Source organism: Centrocercus urophasianus, unplaced genomic scaffold, assembly GCF_019232065.1.
Source record: "Centrocercus urophasianus isolate 14NV4802_14NV808 unplaced genomic scaffold, USGS_Curo_1.0 seq_25, whole genome shotgun sequence".
Classification (NCBI taxonomy): Eukaryota; Metazoa; Chordata; class Aves; order Galliformes; family Phasianidae; genus Centrocercus; species Centrocercus urophasianus.
Window position 1 is genome coordinate 1,213,697 of NW_024884811.1, and position 13,044 is coordinate 1,226,740.

General features: G+C 42.2%; 1 protein-coding gene across 5 annotated transcripts in view; it reads right to left on the bottom strand.

Moving 5' to 3' along the window:
• KANK1 (KN motif and ankyrin repeat domains 1) overlaps window positions 1–13,044 on the bottom strand; it is a 103,355-nt gene that overhangs the window by 36,978 nt on the left and 53,333 nt on the right. For 3 of the 5 annotated variants that reach the window (XM_042825582.1, XM_042825580.1, XM_042825581.1), the window contains one exon: window positions 11,937–12,053. In XM_042825582.1, coding sequence (XP_042681516.1) covers window positions 11,937–11,973 — 37 coding nt within the window. In that variant the 5' untranslated portion in view covers window positions 11,974–12,053. Of the gene's footprint in view, window positions 1–9,963; window positions 10,074–11,159; window positions 11,307–11,936; window positions 12,054–13,044 lie in introns of those variants that run through there. The other 2 variants (XM_042825583.1, XM_042825586.1) reach the window with 2 other exon arrangements.

Genomic DNA, 13,044 nt, shown 5'->3' on the forward strand with positions numbered 1-13,044 from the left:
GATTCCAAAAGCAAATGAGCATTGGGAGAGGTAAATTTGATAACAGTAACAGTCCTAGACTTCATAGGACTAAAGGAAAATAATTACTACATTCAGATTCCCAAGAACAATTTAAAAAAATAGAAATAAAATAATATCATAGATTGTTGAAATAATTTCCAATATCACTGCATGCTGAAAGAGCTTTGTTGAAGACAGAAGCGGGATCTTGCACTGAAGTGACAGGAGAGATCCAAGTCTTCCAACAGCGCCTTCAGCTAAAATGGCACAGACCTCCAATAAAATGTTTCCCAACATGTCTTGTAGCTTCCGTGGCATTTAATAGGAAGCAAAATAATATTTAATACTGCAAGGCATTAGCCTCTGCTTAGATTGGAAGGGACTGCAACATTCCAGTTCCAATCCCCAGCCATGGGCAGGGCTGTCCCCCACCAGCCCAGGCTGCCCAGGGCCTATCCAAGCCCACCTTGAGCACCTCCAGGGATGGGGCACCACATCTTTCTGGGCAACATGTTCCACTTCCTCATCACGTTCAGAGTAAATGACTTCCTCCTAATATCTAATTTAAATCTCCCCTCTTTTCGTTTAAAACTATTCCCCCTGGTCCTATCATTACACTCTCTGAGAGAGTCCTTCTCCACCTTCTCTGTAGCACTTCGAAGGCCACACTGGGGTCTTCCTGGAGCTTTCTCTTCAGACTGAACAAGCCCAGCTCTCTCAGCCTGCCTTCACAAGAAAGGTGCTGCTGCCCTCTGATCATCTCCATGGCACTCTCTGGACCTTGCTCCAACAGCTCCATGTTCTTATGCTGCAGGTCCCAGAGCTGAATATAACACTCCAAATAGGGTCACACGAGGACTGGGCCCTGACCTCTAGATTTATCTGTAGAAAATTTTACACTTCAGTGTAAGTCATTCATGCATACACTGCAACACAAGTGCTCCCAAAAATCATTCCAAAGAGGGTCTCTAGATTACAGCTGAATTTTAAGTGAACCTGGTTTGATTTGATTGCTGCTCCAACTACCCTATGCACAGAAAAAGCTGTTCTGTATAAATAATAACTCCTTAGGAATATTTTCCAGTCACACTTTGAAGTTTCTCCTAGAAAAGAGGAAAACACTAGGGCAGCTGAAACTACACCCACAATTCAGAGCATTAAAAGTTCCTGACCACCACAGTGAGTACCCAGCCGTGAGGAGAAGCCATGCAGAGCAGACCTCATGCAGGTCTGATGAGCAAGCATCTTCACAATGGGAGGAGGAGAACATGATAATACCAATCTAGTGTTTTCTGCTGTGAAAGATATGTGACGCCCAGGATAAAAAGAACAGAATAGAAGGCATAGCCAGTGTGTCCTTTTTTCAAGAATCAGGGGTTTTGCTCAAACAAGGCAGAAGGCAAAAAGATGCTCTAACGTGTTATGATTTCATTTTTTTCTGAAAACAAAACAGAAATCCTGTTTAGGGAAGAACAGATTTTAGCACCTGCCTCCATGTGCTCATCCACTTGTTGTTACTCTGTGGTTTCAAGGACTTGACATCTGCATGAGCCCTGTATCAAGTCATGCACAGCCAGAGCACTCTCCTCAAAGCTCAGGCTGAGAAACACCTATCAAAATGCAAGCAATAACCCAAACTTTATATCTGCACTTCAACCCTTGTCCAGCAAGTCAAAATGGAAGCACACATCTGGGGTCAGCCCTGGTAAAGCCTAAAGGCAAGTGTATTTATTTTCCTGGCCTTTAAGACCATTAAGGTGCCAAATAAACTCACTCAGCTACTGTTTACAGTGGAAACAAAACTGAGGTCAGAGTGCAGCTCCCCAGTGACCAAAAAGACCTGACATGGTCTGTAACAGAACAAATGTAAGATCTGGTGCACAGGCAGGCATTCAGACAGTAGAAGTTCTTATATAAAAAACCAATTTTTTTAAACCCCTCTTGGGGGGGGGGGGGGAAGGGGAAGGCAGGGAGGGCAGAATGGATCTGAGAGAGATTAAGGCCTCGGAAGGGACAGAGTCCTTTACACACTTGCCACCAAGAGACCATTTCTTCAGCACTGAAGTAGCTGTGTGGAAGGAAGGAAGTAATCTGACCCAACACAGTGATGAATGTGAGACAGGGGAGTGTATGCAGAGCTTAGCCTGGCCCCATATTGCCAGGTTTATGTTCATACCCCCAAAATACATATGTCTTAGGGCTATTTTTGCTGTGTGTGTGTGTGTGTTTAGTTTTATTTTTTCGGCAGCGGGTTTTCACTGAACAGCTCAAAATCAATTGGCTATAGGCAGAGTTCAGACCCAAGACTGATCTGTCCTACCTACCTAGCAGGTATCATTGGAAAGGCATAAGAATATAGCAGACATATAGCAACATTTTTCGTCTGTTTCCAGAAATCTGCAACTTGGAGATTTCCTGAGTTGGCCAGGGGGAGTGCTGGCTATACAGGATGGGTCAGTGTCAAATGTGCTTTTTCAGGATAGCTGGGAGGTATTCGGTAACTACACCAACAGTGTTAGTCTGCAGCTGATGCACTAGTACTGTAAGGAGACCTACTGGTCACATGGATGGAGATAAAGCTGTAGGTTAATCTGACCCAATTGCTTCTTATTACTCAAAACTTCTAAGACTTTTCAAGCTACAGGTAGATTCCTCGCTACTAGTTAACATCTACTCAGAGAGAGGATGCAACTGAAAAGTTTGCCTTATATAATTATTAACTGTCCAGCTGGTTTAATTTCACACAGTGTCAGCAATTCGATTTTTCACAGGTCCTACATCACATCCAGTGACCTCTACTCATGTCCTAATACGACTGTTTGGAAAAGCTTACAATAAAGTAATCCTGTTGTAGCAACGAGTAAGCTATTCAGGTCTTTGCACCACTTTAAATACTTTTTTTCTTTTTTGCACAGATGTAATCAGATACAGTTGCTTGATCTTACTCAGGTACTGGGACTAAGCAAGCTAGCAACTCATCATGCAGCTCCCAGCTGGGCTTTCTACACATCAGATTAACTTTCTTATTTTGCAGAAATGAAGGTGGAAAACACAATGAACATGAACACAAGAGAAAATGCATGTAAAGAAATAAATATATTCTCAAATATGCATGTGCGTACAGACTTCTTGGGCCTTGGACACACAAATATGTAAACCGAACTACTGTCTGTTGAGAACTCAGATGTCTAGCTGCAGGTGCACTGTGAAACCAGCAGACTGTCATTTGGGATCAGGTGGCCAATTCTGACAGTGTGGGAGGTGACTAGATCCTTCAGGGTCACCCCCACTTCCTCAGCTAGCAAAGGCAGAAGGTGGAGAAAGGAACTGACAGCTTTGCCAGGGAAACTATCCAGGCTTTGTTTTAAAACATCTCTTTGCTTTCCTCTTGGAGCAATACTCTGCAGTCAAACATCATGGATTTATAGTAACTGCTATTCCAGACACACTACACTTCTACCCTCAAAAACATTATGATTATGCAAAAGGTTGAGGCAAGGAAAACAGCCACACAACCCAGGGAAAAGGCACGTGCTACCCCACGAATCAGGACCCATGGGCAAGACTTACATGTCCCTTATTAATGTATCATGTAAATGATACAATCTCCCATACTTCTGGGAGCTAGCACTGAGATCTCCATCATACCTGGTGTTTTTTGCTACAAGGGAATGGGCTGAGGTTGTTGTGGCCAAGACATCCACATAGCTGGCAGAATCATGGCATCCTTATAACTCCTTTGCAAAGTGAGAGCAACTTTCTTCAAGAACTGTCAACCATGCACAGCAGTCAAGCCAGGTTGAGAGTGGAGGCTGAATATTAAAGGCAGACCATACCTGTGAAGCTGATGGAGGTCAGGGAGCAAAAAGGAAAATGGCACCTGTCTCAGAGCAGAGGAATGGAAAAGAACTGTAGCTGACAATAGCAAGACAACAGTGGAAGTGTAAAGGGCAACACAGTGAATGCATAGACTCATAAGCACATTAATGTAATGGAAAGCTTAAAAAGTAACATTTGTGTCCATGAAGAAAAACAAAGAAATACAGGAGAGAATAATGCTAAATTGTGCTTTTTTTCCAATCTTAAACTTCAGGTATAGAAAAACAAACCTAGCTAAATTTAAAAATCACAATTCTGGAGGGAGAAAGGAAGAAAAGGCTTAGCCAAGGACTGCTTGAAGTTAAAAAACACAGTTGATCCTCATAATCCCTTAAAACATGATCTCGTCTTGTTTTTATCACATACAATACCAGTCTACTTTTCTAACTACAACCATGCATTTTATTATATTTACTTGTACTCTATTTCTTCTTTTACAATAAAAAATAAAAAAATAAAAATTCACAGTTTAAATTTGTCAGGTAGCATAAGCAAGAGACTAAAACTTGACCTCTTTGCTAGGATTAGATCTGAAACTCCAGAAACAGCGGGCAAGTTGCACAAGTGCACCTCATTTTCATTACTGGATCTTCTGCAATCCATACAGTGGTGCTTCAAGCAGAAGGACTGTTTTTTTGAAAAGAAGGTAGGAAGGGGACTAGGAGTACATCAGCAAACATGCCCCTCAGCAATAAATAACTACTCCAGACCATCAGTGTCTGGTTTGCATAAGGAGAACAATCTGTTCCCAATTATCAGTTAATTTGATCCTCACTCTAATCTGACCAAACCTTCAAACCAAGCTATTAGAAGCTGTTTCCACACCCTCCCTCCCCACTCCTACTTTCAAACAAGTACTGAAGGACAACACAGGAATATCACAGGCAGGACTTGTAATGCTGAAGGAAAGCAAAATATTTTCATTAGAAAAAACATCTAGAAACATATAAATTAAAAAGCAGAAGACAATTACATATAACATATAACAATGGGAGATAAATAGGGAGGAGAAATCAAGCAAGAAAACAGAAGGGCTGGGGAGGGGGCAAGGGACACATTACAATTTCTGCAGAAAGTAGGAAAGGACAGGGATGGACTGAAAGAGTTAAAGAGAACAACGGAATCTCACACCCAGCCACCTGCACACACCTGCATTCTTAGTTTTGTTAAAGTCTGTGTGAAGAGTCAGATAAAAAAAACAAAAAAACAAAAAAACAAAACAAAACAAAACACCTCAAGAAGGTAACTTAGTATGTTATAAGAATCTTAGAAAAGAAAGCAACATGGGAGGAGGAAAGCCATTTTTGTACATGGCTGACCTGCTGTACCCCATCCAGTGCAAAGTGCAAAATGCATCAAATAGGGAAAGTCAATCATCAGATTCAATCAATGTGGCAAGTGTGATTTCTAGATGAAATTAGAAAGAATGGAAGAAATAAAAGGGAGGATGGTCAGAAGCAAGCTTCAGTGTGGCAGCTCAGAGCTGGTCACCTGGGGAAGCCCTGGCAGGAACCCATGCTCTGCCACCAAGGGGAGTCATGTTTCCAGAGGAAGGAAGTGGAGAAAGTGCATCTGTGCCAGCGTGGGCAGCCTCTCAGCTCCTAAAACTGCTGTGAAAATATGATACGGGAAGCACTGCCTTTCTGTTATCTCTAGTCTAAAGCCTTACAAATGGCACAGAAAGGAGGAGTAAGGCTGCTGCAGAAAGCTTCCCAAGGACTCCTGCTCCAGCATTAGCCCAGCAAGGCACACAGAGTCACAAATTATCCCACACTGGAAGGGATCCACAAAAGGATCATTGAGTCCAACTCCTGGCTTCACACAGGACCACCCAAAAATCAGACCATACATCTGAGATTGTAATCCAGAATGGTGAGATGATGCCTACTCAGCAAGGAGTGTCTGCTACTGGGTCACCCTTGCACAGGCATTCATCATTCACAGAGAGAAGACAACCAGCTATAATCAAGTTATTCCATCCCAACAATTTCCCTGGAGGACTATGTACTTTTAAAGACTATAGAATCACCTCCCTTCACAAAGGGACACCAGGCACTCAGTTTCATACAAATTGTTCCCAAGGTGCTTTCTACAGCAGAATCTGGGATAGTAGGGAGGAATACTGCAGAACACAAAAATGTCTTCTTTTAGGTTGAATGACCACAGGAGGGTTTGCCGAGTTGTGTATGAAAGGAAGGAATAAGCAGCAGAGAGAATTTCTCATAGGTAGGAAGGCTTTTCCTGTGACACATGCCTGCACTAATACTGGTGCCTGCCCCTCACCTAAGCCCCACAGGCTGCTCCTCTGTATCCAAAGCACTCACCACACAGCCATCAGTACTGACTTCTACAAAAATGTAAGGGCTTTTATTGCAGAATGGCTGAGGCTGGAAGGGACTTCTGTAGGTCATCCAATCCAACCTCACCACTCCAGCGGGGACATAGAGCAAGTGACAACTGTTAATCACCACCAATTCAATGAAATTACAGGGTGCCATAAACAGCAAAGTGGGTCTCTTTATGTTCCTAGAGCATCATTGGCTATAAAATAAAATATCAGCATCCTTTTCTGTCTCTGGGAGTGTGGAGGGCTTGTATTGGCAGCAGAAAGAGGCCACATGAGGAAGCGTAGGTACAGCCCATGCAGGAACATCTCAGCAGCTTAGACAAGGAAGAATGTGCCTGCATCCATGAGCGAGCCTGCATCAGACAGGTATTAAAACAGCATTCTAGATGACATGCCAGAAGCCTCTAGGAAGTTACAGCAAATAACATGAGACAGCCCTAACCAATTTGCTCTTCTTCTTGTGGCACTTTGTCTTTCTTCAAAGCATCAGTATCTGACTTGGCTTTGTGCTTTGGACATCTGCTTCCCAATACACCCAAATGGTTCCAAGGACTGGCCTACCTGGAGTTTCTTCATCCAGACCTTTATGTCCTCAGCTCCTCATGGCACCCTTTCAGACTTTCTCCTGCCCATTTCCCTTCCAGCAGAGTCCAAGATCAGTCCCAAAGGCAACAAGTTCCGTGGAAAAGAAGGTGTGCGATGACCCCTGCTCCTTAAGTCTGTCAAAAGCCTCTCAGTTGGATGAATACAAGTAATTGTGTTTTCAACTGTTCTATTGTGGCAGCAGCTGCAAACTTGCATTACAGGTATCAACTAGTAATTGCATAATAAACAATTATTAGCCCAATTAGAAAGTTGGCAATGGCTGTGAGATCTTAAGCTGCATCTCCAGCCATCTGTCCTGAAGGCGGATCTGGCATACAATAGCATAATGAAGGAAGTTTGGTACTCTTTATGATAAAGCTGATGTGAAATCACTGTAGGCTCTTTCACCCTTCACCCTCAGTATTTCAGGGTCCCTCCCTTGCTTGCTTTTAAATACTGGGCATGGCCAGAGTGACTCACCAAATCACTCCTGGGCGAGGCAGGAACAGGACATCACTGACAGCGCTGCTTTTCATCTGCCCATCCAGAAAGTACTAGGCTATGTGGCAATTTAATGGTCCCTTACTGACAAGTATCTTACCAGCTGCAGAAGCACACCTTCAGCATGTATGTGTTCCCATTAATTTTTTAATTGACTGAGGGTCAATGAAAAATAGTGGATATTCAGCTAAAATTGGTAGTGGTGGCAATGTTCCAGGGCACAGCTCTTTCTTCTTCAGCTGTACCTGAGATCATTAGGCTGGGAACCATGCAAAACTCCATACACATTGCCAAAAATTATTTGCATTAGGAAAATCAAATCATGAAAGAGAAACTCAAATAAGCCCGTAACTGAAAGGGTGTCTACAAATGTTATGAATTCTTACAAATCAGTGCAGAGAATGATAAAAATACTCACTCTAAGCAGATGTGTGCTCTGCAGAGTAACCATCCACATATTAAAAAAAAAAATCAGAAGGACACCAGGCTGCAACACAGCAACCAACGCCTCCACTTTATATATACACCACTAAATGCCTCAAAGATCCACAGTCCAGATCTGGTGGAGGTGACAGGTCCCAGCAGCCTGGGCTACCACCGTGCAGCTCCCATCCACAGGCACCCAATGCCTGAATGCTGGCTGCTGCAGAGAAGGAAAAAGGGAATAGCTTGCTCTACCAGTGCAAAGGGAACAGTGACAGTGATGGTGAACTGCTGTGATGCAGCTGGCTTAGGGAACTGTGTAGGAGTCTGAAGGAGGTAAAGCATGTAAGTTAAACATACAGTTCAAGTGAATCTGTGCGAGTATTCTCTTGCTGAAAGTGAGATGGGAAGGAGTGAAAACAAATCTTTAAAAAAGGTGAGGAGGAAAGCTGAGAGAAAAGGGAGAAAAGATTAGGAAAATCTAAGGCACCAGATGTCCAGAAAGCAATATGCATCTACTTTACAGCAAAGTAAAAATGTTCGTGCAACAGCCTTGTTATAGTGACCCCTGCAGCCCATCCTGCTGAGGAACACTAAAAAAGCTTTTCCTCTGCCAAAAAGCTTTTCTGTGTCATCGTTAAAGAGGTGACTAACAACTCTGCAAGCTCTCGAGACAGAGCATGAGGGGCTTAGGGAAGTCAAATAAAACAGTTGTTTTTATTATGGTTGGAAACAAATATGGTTTTTAAACTTTTATCTTTGTAAATCAGTTTCCTATGTTTCTTTTGCCACTTCCTTGTTTTCTACAGCAGAACAAATGGAATTGCAGTGGAGTTTCACACCGTTCTGTGCCTTTCAGAAAATGTTCTGAAAACAAAGTTTCAGCAAATCAGATATTAGTGAAAGTAACTAGAAATAGTTCAGGCTGGATTTTAAACTTCAGACAGGTACATACTGTGCTTTTCAGAGCTGACCTGAGAACCCTTCTAGAGATATAATTTACACAAACGTTTGCAAAATCTCATTAGATAAGATGATTTAAGCATCAGTCCTAGCAAGCACAAAAGCTAACAATTACTGGAAGTTTCAACTAGCAATTAACAAAGACATTAATGCTATTTTAGAAAACAAACCCTTTAAAAAAAAAAAAAAAAAAGTATATCCCCCAGTAGCCCTGCACAGACACAGAGTATATGTCAGAACTTGCTGTAGCTCCCTGGACAAGAACATGACAGATTCTGGACTTACTGCGTTGCTTAGCCCTGCACTGAGCAGTCAGCTCACATGCCACTGAGGCAGGAAGATAGCAGAAAACAGTTGTGACTACTCAGCACTTAACTGTTAAAATAAAGCTTTTTCTGCAAGCGCCGACTCACCTGCCAACAGCGTTAGAGGGATCTAAGCAATTTTCCAAGCATACAGCAGAACACTGATAGAGCTTACTTCAAACATCAGAACTAAGTTTCCAGAACTAAGCTCTAAATCAGTTTCCAAAATGCAGAGATTGTACGCTTGCAGCCTACAGAAATACAGCCCACGTTCGTGTAGTGAAACCAGAAAAAGTGATTAAACTTTAAGTTAGTAATTCAGCAGTAAACAAAACTGTTGACAAACAGCACTGAAATCTATATCACAGCCTCTGTTATTTACTAGCCATATTTAAAGTCCATGTCTTTACTGAAATATGCAAGAGGCAGTCAAATTTATGTTTGATTCTTTCATGAAAGCCATAATCTGTTTTGTACCTTATCTCACGTACATCCTCAACTGAAAATATTTACAGTAAAAGTACTTTTAAGAAACATCCTTTAAAAAGTCCTCTATACAAATGCAAAATAGCTTAATCCTTTCCTGAAAATGAGTTCCAAATTCAAGCATTCCTTTACAGATTTTATCTGAAACAGCAGTAGTTCATTTAGACTTGTATAATTTTAAAAAAATTGCCAAAATGTCATGTAGGCATAACCACTAACAGTGAAAGTACTCACATTCTCGAGTTAACCAAAGCAAACCACTGCTCCTTAGTCACTTCATACTTGAATTGCAGCTGAATATGTGGTCAAACTTGCCCCAAAAATTCGAGTAACGTGCAGGTTAGCAATCCATAACAAGTATTTCTCATTCTTTTCTTGTTGCTGATTGATTCCGCAGGTGCAGAAGACACCACACCAGCAGTTTCTCTTTTGCACTGTTAGAGTTCTGTGCAATTAAGGAGTTTGCTTCAATACCTGCAACGCCCATATCAGTTCCTTCTCATCCAAAGGCATTCTCTCCCAGGCACTCAGCAGGGTAACGAATCGCACGTACCTGTAGCCCAATACTCTGTCCATTATGAAATCTAAGGATTTGGAGACACAGGCATATGTAGCTGCATGTTAGAACGCTGGCCTCAAGGGTTTGCAAAGCCAACAAGTCCTGACAGTCTCTGCAAAACGTTCTATTTAGTTCTCAATTAAAAACTTGCAATTCATTATAGTGTCTTTCTGCAATTAATGGAACAAACAGCTAGTATCCTGCATGAAGCACTGTTTGCATAACAGTTCAGAAACTGAAACTTAATCTTGCATTAACACATCCCCTATACGAGCACTTGGCTTTTTTATTCTTAAATACCTGCTCACTAAACTTTTCTGATAGACCATTCTATTGAGGGGGAATGCATATGGAGTAATAGCAAACCAATCAGTAACAGTCCGTGCACAATTCTTCATTCCATTTAAGCAGAGGGAATTGTTCTGCATGACTTAAGTTAAAAGCATGCTACTGGGAAAAAAAAAAAAAAAGCAAATTATAAGAGGGTTTAGGCAGTAAACAGCTACAGTTAAGTCACACAGCAGAGGATTCAAAGTCTGCTTTTTCTAAAAGCATTACAAAAAGTAGCAAAATACAATTTCTTTCTTAGAAAATATACTTCTACTTGTATAGAAATATGGAAGAGGGGGGAGGAGGGAGAAAATATACTTTTTCAAGATTTAGTAGTACTGCTAGGTTTAGCTTTAAATAATCTGCAGATAGACAACTTCAACATTTTCACTTAACTTCCACTAGCCTTTAAAAAAGGATTCTGTTTTGCATAAATCGCAGATAATGACACTCCATATTTCACATTTTCTACTTCAGGGACACTTTAATCCCTTCCACTAATTAGAAAAATTCTAGAGTGAGCATACCCAGCAACTTAGGATTTGTTTCCGTAACAGAGCATACCTGTTAATGAGATTGATGCTAAAAACCACCAGATAAGCCAATTCTCAGTACCTGCACGTCATGATCCACTGAGTATCATTAGAATGTGAGTACATGAGCCTCACCAATAAAAAAGCTGAAATCTGTATAGATGCACATAGTAATAGAGGTGTTTAAGGTTCTTCACCAGGTCTCCAGCCACCCAAGCCTGTCTTGATAAATCTGTTTCCCACCATACCTGTATCAAGAGGTCTCAGAAGAACACCCACAAGCTCCTGCCATGCACTTGAAATTTTCCATATAATCCCTCTGTGGAAGCTTGAGCTTTAGTGGGATGAAGCTATGTTTGTGCAGCAATCAGGAGAGCAGGAAAATATTGACACAACTGCAAGAGGAACACGGCTGCTGTGCTTTTATCAGTCATTCTGCAATCTCTGCCCTTTCCTGACCTAGCAGCAACCTTTGTACATGCCAACCATCTATTCCAGAATATCACACAACCAAAGCAGACATCTCAGCAGCCTCCTGAAATAACAAAAAAAAAACCTGAAGACCTCCTCTTGATGTTGCTTGCTTAGAATCAATAAAGTAAATTTAAATTAGCCAAACCCACATGGGCAATCAGGAAAGGCTGGATATTCCATGCTGGTTAATCTCTCAAAGCAATTACAGGCACAGGATAACAACCGCACGATTTCCTGCAGCAAAGCCCCAGCCCTCTCAGGGTGGTGTAAGGCTGTGTAAGTCTGTGAAAGTGAACTGTGCTGTGAACCAGTAGACCAAGTTACCAGCTCATACCATTTCACATACAGCTTTCACTTCTGCTATTCAAAAGATTACTGAGAGGATGGGGACAAAGGATGGGGCAGCCAGATTCTGATCGACCTGGAAAATAGTTTTCAGTGTTTAGTTTTGACTCCAGCCACTTCCCCTTTCTGCTGCTTTCACAATGTAAGAAAAAAGGCAAGCCAGAAAACATAATGATACAAAATGAGAAAAACATCTGATGAGTTACCTGCAGCACTGCCGTTAGTATTTGCTGGGTAGGCCATGTTTGCTCAGTGACACATCCAGAGCTAGGTTGTTAGCTGTCATGCAAATGTCATGCATCAAGTCCAACCAGACATGCAACCTGAAACAAATGAGAAAAGGGCAGTTAAAAACAAACAGTTTTAGAAGTTAAGTACATTAAGCATTAGGCATTCTTGAGTGCTTAAAGTCTTATCTTCAGTGCAAGCTTCAGCATAGCAGTCACTCACTTAATTAGTCCTGGCTATCACATGCTGACAGCACCCAAGGAAGACCAGCTGAAATAACTTTTTTGGGGGGGTCTACCTCCAGCTTTTTTTGCTGTTTGTTTCCACACAAAAGGTCCCTCCCATTTGCTAGCATCCAGTAAGTTCTAGACTGCCCTATGGTTTATGAGGTTAGAGGGTGCTAGATGAGGAGTGCCTCCCCCTGCTCTGCTTCCACATCCATTCCAACACAGCTGGATGATTGTTGGACTGATGGCCCTTTCTGAACTTATATGTCTTCCAAGAGAGGTAAGGACAGAAGATCCGCTCCAAAGGCACAGCTATGACCTGATCAACCACTTGGCCAAGAGCTGCCCCATGAAACACTGGCACAGGGAGCTGGCATGGACTCCTGGCCAGGGAAGTGCACAGCAAGACCAGCTCTGAGATACCACTGCTGTTGGAATTTGGATGCTTTGTTTCCAGCCCCTATACGGCAGACCCACAGGGGCACATAAGCTCTGGCCACAGGCTGCTTTAAGAAGTGGAACCCATCTGAAGCTCAGGCTGTAGAAGAGGATAACTGTGGCCTTGGCTGCAGAACAGAAACCAAACAAAAGGATTTTCTTCTGTCCACTGGAAAGGTGGACAGTAAGCTTGCTTACTGCCCTCATCCTCAGAGCAACAGAATTTAACTCAGCCCATACTGCTGAGAAGCCTCCTCCTTGGCTTCTCTTCAAGCTTTCAACAATCCAAACAGCCCTGCGTTTTGTTGACTCAGAAAGGTGGAGCTTAGGTGTATGAAAAACACCATGCTTCTACAACCCCAGTCTGTCTCATGCTGACAGCTCCAGTCACATTTTTCCAATTATATTTGATTTGGCTCTG